The sequence below is a fragment of the Cynara cardunculus genome (genome assembly GCF_001531365.2).
Source record: "Cynara cardunculus var. scolymus isolate 2C chromosome LG 8, CcrdV1, whole genome shotgun sequence".
NCBI lineage: Eukaryota > Viridiplantae > Streptophyta > Magnoliopsida > Asterales > Asteraceae > Cynara > Cynara cardunculus.
The window spans coordinates 7,614,682-7,622,973 of NC_037535.1; the positions used below are offsets into that span (position 1 = coordinate 7,614,682).

General features: G+C 35.3%; 1 protein-coding gene across 1 annotated transcript; it reads left to right on the top strand.

The window, feature by feature from the left end:
* Nucleotides 1-1,720: 1,720 nt before the first annotated feature.
* On the top strand, nt 1,721-7,383 carry LOC112516485 (serine/threonine-protein kinase STY13-like). The gene is made up of 3 exons (XM_025123550.1): nt 1,721-1,958; nt 4,761-5,714; nt 6,762-7,383. The coding sequence occupies exons 2-3, from the start codon at nt 4,816-4,818 to the stop codon at nt 7,099-7,101; spliced, it is 1,239 nt and encodes a 412-aa protein (XP_024979318.1). The 5' UTR covers nt 1,721-1,958; nt 4,761-4,815; the 3' UTR covers nt 7,102-7,383.
* The last annotated feature ends 909 nt before the right edge of the window (nt 7,384-8,292 follow it).

Genomic DNA, 8,292 nt, shown 5'->3' on the forward strand with positions numbered 1-8,292 from the left:
ACCAAATTTCATTCCAACATTTGATTTACCTATGGAATGGAATTAAATTCCATTAATTCCCTCAACAATGGATTTCATCATTCCATAACACTGAGGAAGGAATTGAGTTCCATTTCACCCAACTTAAAATGAAAAATTGCCCTTATTAGACCCTAGAATCTGATAAAAAATGTCTCCCTTATTCAAGTTTTTCACAGATTTAAACACTATATTCAAAGATTTCTATCGATCTCACTTAGAATTCTCCATCTCGCTGAGGACTCAAACATGATTTCTCCTAGTATCATTCTCCTTCACACTTACCTGCTTCATAATCAATTTGCTTCCGTAATCAAATTTTCTGTTTGGGTTTTCCATTAACGATTTTTTTCTGCTTATGTAGTTTATTTGCTTCAAAATCGTATTCTCTTTTATGAACAAGTTCCTGTTGCAAAATCGATTTTTCTGCTTCAAAATCAAATTGTTTCAAAAATAAAATTTCTTTTATGAACAAATTCCAGTTGGTTTTCGTTCAATTTTTTGCTTCAAAATGATTTTTCTGCTTTTGTAATCGATTTTGCTTTTGGCAATAACATTCGATTTGCTTTTGTTGATAACCCTATATAAGTTAATAAACACTTTTACAATGGTACAATTGTTCATAACAATCTTTTTATTATATATACTTAAAAATGAAAATATCAAAGAAAATGTAATTTTGTATTTTTCATGATTTTATTCAGATCCTTTTGTAAATGATACACATTTCAATTCATTTCACATGCTACGAGAGTGTGTTTGGGATTGTTTATTTAAAATGCTTATTAACTTATTTTGGTGTGGTACCATTAATAAGGAGTTTTTAGTGTTTGGATGAAGAAAAAGGAGAAATGCTTATACCCGTTTGACACCGGTAATAAAGAGTTTTTAATAAGTTAATTTCTTCTAACTTATTAACTTATTCCGGTATTGTTAAAACTGAAAATTAGTGTTAAATTGTATTCGTCTTGAAAGTTAATTTTATCTATAATTGTTTTAGACATCGTGTTTGACTTTTCTAGTGTAGTTTGACTTTGACTAGTGACTTTCAAGTTTGACCCTGTATAAAGAGTTTATTCTTTGTAATTTTGTAGGGAACTCATTTGTAAAATTCAAGTTTACGTAATAGAGGTTTGACCAAGATAGAAAATTGACTTTTCCTCTCATCATCTCCGTTATGTTCTTAAAGGTTAAATCATAGATCTGCCATGGATTCTTGAGGTTATTGAAGATTGATCAACATAAGAACTCTCAGGTATTGTACCGACAATAAGGAGTTTTAGTGTTTGGATAAAAAAAGAAAAAAAAGGTAGCTTTATCTATTTTATCGCTTATCCAGTGTGGTACCGTCATAAGCTAATCCAAACTTTTTATAAAACTCCAGTTTACCACCATATAAATTAATAAACACTTTTACAAAAAAAAACATGAGTTATTTTAAATAAACAATCCCAAACACCTCTTATATTTTATTTTTCATCAATCAAACACTTGATCTAACATTTCATTTCAATTCTTTTGGGATTCCAATTAGATTTGAATATATAAATATAAATATAAATATATATATATATATATATATATATATATATATATATAAAAGGTGGATGGAAATTTTGGAGAGAAAGAATGAGTTGCTACTGATGGGTAAATGGTGAATGGTATGATGCTGACCCGGTTGTCAAGAATATAAATAATACACAAAAAATAATCGAGAGAACGAAGACCAGTTGTTCTTGTTTTTCTTTCTTCGTCTTCTCTATTTGTTACTCTCTCTCTAGACTTTCATCGTCTTTTCGTCGGCGTCAAACCCACCAACGACAGCAACATTCCTTCTCATACTTATCTCCACCATTATAGCAATCATCTTTTTACACTTGTGTAATTTTCATCGCAATCGCGAATTGGAAAAAGAACAAGCAAAACCCTATTCACAATCTGTAAGTTCCTTAACGTTCTTACCCTAATATTTGGTTTTTTGTTCATGGATCACTGTTTAATCTGTAGGTTTTTAGCGTATGGATGAATTTGTTTCGTTTGACTGAAAAAAATGTCGACTTTTTATGGTTTTGAGCTGTTCAAAGTCTTCGGTTTTTTGGGATTTCGCTTATGTGGGGTTTATAAAGATACAGTTTTGGCTGTTTGTAATTGGGGATTGTGTGTTTATGGAGTTAATTGATGTTTTGATGGTCTTGTTGGGAAATTAACTATTTAGATGGTTGATGATTAGGGTTAACTGAAAATGAAAGTTAGGGTTTAATTCCTTCTTCCTTGGAAGCAATTTTGTTTTGCTCAAGATTTCCAAGATCGAAACTCGTTGGTGATCTTTAGCTGTCTCAGGTATGAATAGAATACTCTTGTGTTTGTAAATGGTTTTATAGTTAGGGTTAGTTCCTGTTTTTTAACGCCCTCAAAGAAGCTACTTTTATATCATTTATGACTTAAAAGTCGAAATTTGCTCAAGATTTTTCGGTCATTTTAGGTATGAAGAAAATCATTTTCTCTTTGTGGATCAATTGAACTACAAGTAAATCAGCTGTGTGTTTTCATATATGAATTTGTATTAGGTGACCTATGACTCTTATATATATGTTATTTAAGCTTTTATAGAGGAATAAGTCTGTTTCTTCTGTGAAACAATATAGGATTTCTTAGCTCCCTGAATGGAAAGTTTATTTTACCTAAAAAATTTAATTTATTTCAATATGGATCGTCTTTTAGAAAATCAAAATGTATACAAGGTCAATTCTGTAAGTTGAGACTTGAGAGGCAGAAAGAATATATAGCAACTTACAACGGTTTTTCATGTATAAACTGATACACAATCTCTTCATGTTAAAAGAAAATGTTGATAGTTGAAAGCACCTCTTCATGACGTGGGTATAGTAGATGGAAGTCGACAAAATGAATAATAAGAAACTGTTTTTTTCAGAACATATTTTTCAATTTGAAACATTGAAGTCTAGGATTGTAGTTAGCAGGGGTGTGTTCGGTCCGGTTTGGGTGGTTTAACCCCCTAAATCACAAACCAAACCGGACCGGACTACCAGACCACTCAAACCGTCATACACGATCCGGTTTGACTTGGTTTGGGCGGTCTAGCGTTTTCTTTGAACACGCCTAGTAGTTAGTAACTCGTACATTTAAGTGAGTGTTAATGAATCCTTATACTTTCCCGATTGCAAATAAAAAATGAAGTTTGTTAAAGAAAACATTTTCGAGCAGCTACTCTAACTAAGAACTATCTGACGTGGCACAACAATTGAAAAATGTACACTTCTTGTGTTAAATGCATGTCATATATATTGCATTATTACCTCTCGTGATCCACTGTCTCCCTTCTTTTTCACGTAGGATCACGAAAAAGCAAAAGAAATACAACCACCAAGTACTGTTTTCAGGCATGCCACTTGCACAAATGAGAAAATCCTAGGTTTGGGATTCTAGCTCCCTGAGAAAAGCACGATGATTATGAATACCTGCAAATGAAATAATGGTATATGAGAGACAAAAATACGGATATCTGCTGCTTATCCTTTTTTTGCAAAAAAAGAAACTTGGGTAATAATGAAGTCATGACAGAAACAATATTACTTTCTTAAAATAGTCGCTGCTTTCTTCTCTTACAGTCAACATTAATGGAAACATATAAAAAGACAAATTGAATTGTTTTTAACATGTTCTTTAACGTTTTTATCCAAAAGATGAAAACCTGTCAAGATTGATGATGCCGAAAGCTCTCCTGAAAGAGAAGGGGGACTGGTTGTTGTGCTCCGTTCCTCTTCTCTCATTGCTTTCTCTCATTAGTTTCTCACCATGTTTTTTGTTTCTATTAAACTCTTCAACAACAATTTGCGAAGACATGTGATGTCACAATAGTCTCTGCTGTTTTATTTTGGGTGATCCCATGGCAAGTCGTGACCGTAGGCTTCCCTCACAGCCCCGAGGTAAATCTTCCAGTGGCCACAAGCGCATATGTGAATGCAGGATTTGAACCCGGGTTGATTTTATCATTCCCTTGTCTTATCCCTTTTCCATTATTTATAACTCTGCAATCACAATCATGATCGGTAAAATGAAACAAGTTCAATGTGCTCATCGGCCCTTGACCCTGAAATGTGGATCTATTTACTTACTTTTGAAGGACATTTAAACGCCCGGTTCACCAGGTTCTACTTTATTGAGATGGGCGCGATCCCCCCTCCGAGATGGACTTTACCGAGGCTGAGAATGGACCAATTATTAAATCTTGGATGGAAATTTCGAACAAAACCCTCTTGCTCATCTGTTCATTTTTCCACCTTTTATCTTCGTTATCTATTATGTTCATGGATCGGTTTTCAAAGTGGAGGTTTAAGTGTATAGATGAGCTTCCGTTAATTAACTGTAAAGATGCTAATTTTGACTGCTTTTGAGCTGTTCTATGGGGTTCTAAAGATATGGGGTGTCGTTACCTGTTAAGAAATTAACTATGGTTTGAGTGTGTGGGCCGGTTGGTGATAGTCAGCTGTAGTTGAAACATGATAAGGTTTAATTGCTGTGGGAGATGTTTCATATGAATGAGAGTTCCAGAATTGGGACTTGATGATGATGATCTTTCATTTTTCTCATATTTTGTGTTTGCTGTTAAAAGAGCAACTTTTTTCCATTTACATGTTCCAAAATCACAACTACAATTGTATATACTTCATTTAAGCTTTCATGGAAGAATATGCGGAAACTTATTGATATTTTTTGTGTAGGTCTAAGTTTGACAGTTAATGCATGCTGAAGAAGGGGTAAGGAGAGTTTGGAAAAATGTTGGAGGCTCCGAAGTTTACAGGCATGATGGGCCTAAACAACGGCCATGATAATTTTATCGATCTATCACAAGGGTTCTATCATAAGCTTGGTGAGGGATCAAACATGTCGATCGACAGTTTTAACAGTTTACAGATGAGCAATGGTGGAGGATCAGTTGCAATGTCTCTTGATAACAGTAGTGTTGGATCGAATGAATCTCACACACGCATATTAAATCACCAAGGTCTCAAACGTAACAAGAATTATACTGATGCTCAGAGTGTGAATAGAGGAAGGGTCTCTCAGGGCTTAAGTGATGACGCTTTGGCTCGAGCTCTATTGGATGCTCGTTTTCCTACTGATGGGCTCGAGAATTTTGACGAATGGACAATTGATCTGAGGAAACTTAGCATGGGACCTGCTTTTGCACAAGGTGCTTTTGGGAAGCTGTATAAAGGTACATACAATGGTGAGGATGTTGCTATCAAGCTTCTTGAAAAACCAGAAAATGACATAGACAGGGCACAGCTCATGGAGCAACAGTTCCAGCAGGAAGTCATGATGCTTGCGAGATTAAAGCACCCAAATATAGTTAGGTTCATTGGTGCATGCCGGAAGCCCATGGTATGGTGTATTGTGACGGAATATGCAAAGGGTGGTTCGGTTCGGCAGTTTTTGACTAAGCGGCAGAACAGATCCGTACCTTTGAAATTAGCAGTGAAGCAGGCCCTGGATGTTGCGAGGGGGATGGAATATGTACATGCGCTTGGATTGATTCATAGGGACTTGAAGTCGGACAATCTTCTAATTTCGGCTGACAAATCAATCAAGATTGCCGACTTTGGAGTTGCTCGAATTGAGGTGCAGACTGAAGGAATGACACCAGAGACAGGGACCTATCGCTGGATGGCTCCGTAAGTTTGCATTATGTTGTGTTTATACAAAGGCCAAGGGTATTTTAAATATTCAACAAACGATCGAATGATTTCCTATGTGCTACCTTCGTCGTGCGTCTCTAAGCATTTCTCATGCCCTCGGAAATTCCTATGGCTGACATATCTATCTGCAATTGTGGAACCCAAGTCCTCGAACAGTTACACTATCCGCTCTCCTTAACAACTCCGTCCGAAAGAACTTATAGTGTATGTTGTCCAACCATAGGTTCATCTGAGCATCCTCATTTCTACAACTTCCAACATCCTCTCATTATATTTAGCAAGACCTTGTCACATATCATCCCGTCTATATGCGATGTGTTATGTCGTCCTCAATTATGGAGCCTAGATACTTAAAATTGTCTTATATACAATATGTTATCCATCCTTGACCTCCTCCTCCTCCTGATACATTGAGTTTAGATGCTTAAAATTGTCCTTTTGCCCCCACCCAATGTTGATTTTCCATTCCCTCGTCAAAGCACTCCACCTGCTAACGGGGTAAGATCACTTACCGAGTAAGATTCTTGGTCTTTGCCTTGGTAGGTGTTTAGTACATGGCCCCTTAGATTCACAATTCATGGTTCATAAAATTACTAAAGCTAATAAGCAATTTCTAATTATAAGTTAATATTGATGTGCCATTAGTTTCTTTTCCATTCTTGGTATCACATTCTAGCTCATATTGTCTCAATGAGATTATCTTTAAGTGTACTTGTTAAGTATCATTAAAGGTATCCTGTTGTAGAGATCATTCAGCTGTCGACGGACACACTTTGCCGGAACGTCGACCGCAAACGGTCTTACCATATAGCCGTTGGTACTTTTTTGTCCCTCAGCGCTAGGGATGGTGGGCATCCGTAAAGGAGGTCCTAGGTTCAAATATTTGGCTTCCGTAATGTTATGTGATTTTACACTGTTGTCATATCTTATCCCTTTTCTGTTTTGAAAGCAACAGCTTTTCCGATCCGTATTTGAATTCCCGTTGTTGAGTGTCCTGCAATTAATTGGTGGTGGTTATTGCAGGGAGATGATCCAGCACAGGCCATACACACAGAAAGTAGATGTTTATAGCTTCGGGATTGTCCTGTGGGAGCTCATCACGGGAATGCTTCCATTTCAAAACATGACAGCCGTGCAGGCTGCATTTGCTGTTGTGAATAAAGGCGTCCGTCCAACAATTCCAAACGACTGCCTTCCAGTACTTGGTGAAATTATGGTACGTTGCTGGGATGGAAATTCTGATGTGAGGCCCCCATTCACGGAGGTTGTGAGAATGCTGGAACATGCCGAGACGGAGATTATGACGACCGTTCGAAAGGCTCGTTTCAGGTGCTGCATCAGTCAACCCATGACAACTGATTGATGAACATAAGAAGAAAGAAAAAGGGTAAAGAAAAAAATCAAAGAGGTGATTTTATGTCATCTATGTGTATGTATTTCTTTCTTTCTTTCAGATAGGGTGAAAAAAGGAAGAAAATAATGATATGAACTACTCCTACTTGTTTTTATGGATTTTATTTTTATTTTTTGTTGTTGAATATCTATGGATTGTGTGGCTGAATTAGTTGTAATGGAGAAGATTTGTGTTGTATTTATATAAATCATGTTTATTGTTTAATGTCAAAAAAAAAAACTACCCTTTTCTACTCTGTTGTCTATCAAATGCTATTACCGTCATCATTCAAAGTTAGGTGGTAATATTCTACGTCATCAAAATAGATTTGGTGAGTGAGTGTCTTATACTCGATAACAATTAATTGGGCTTAGATTATTAGTTCTTGTTATACTTTTTATTGGACAAGATTCTCGATTCTTACATACTCGTTGGTAAGGTAGGTGACATCAATAATGTTTATCCGATAAAAGTTTGATAAATGGTCTCTAAATGTATACAAGAGCATTGATTTCGTATTTGATTGCTTACCATATTTCTTAACAAATTTTTATAATTTCTAATTTAATTATATTATTAAAATATTTGATGTATTTATTATCTTAACAAATTATTAAGCTTTTAAGTAAATCTTGTATGAAACAGTAATTTTCAATAAAATTTTAATGAACTCTATATAACATTGCAATTCTCAACAATCGTTATGTAAATAATATGTTCGAATAAATTTTTACTAAATGACGGTTTCCAACAAATGATTATTCTAACCTTTAACTTACAGTAAATGATTAACTTACAACAATTTGTGGATGTATCACCTTGATCAACTTAACAATGATGGTTTTGATGTATCACCTCGATCAGCTTGTGGATCTGCTCGAACAGATTTCTTCTCTCACAATCTTCAAAACCGATTTGATGTATCAAAGCTCCCTCCTCCCTGATGTTCCAAAATAGAGCTCAGAGATTATTCAAAAAGGTTTGTTGTGTCTATCGTTTAACTCTCAGTATTGTTTGCTTTTTATCGTTTAACTTACGTCTTTGGATCTTGGTTACGATTCAAGTAACTGGGTTTTTGTTTTTCTTGTCTCTCATCTCATCAATTGCGTTTTATCGTTTAACTCTGATTATTGATATGTATATGGTTAGGTTTCACTGCCA

Bases quoted from the DNA above. Each gene is read 5' to 3' on its own strand.
- LOC112516485 (XM_025123550.1), top strand. From the start codon at position 4,816: ATGTTGGAGGCTCCGAAGTTTACAGGCATGATGGGCCTAAACAACGGC. The intron at 5,715-6,761 runs GTAAGTTTGCAT...TGGTTATTGCAG, and splicing joins ACCTATCGCTGGATGGCTCC to GGAGATGATCCAGCACAGGC.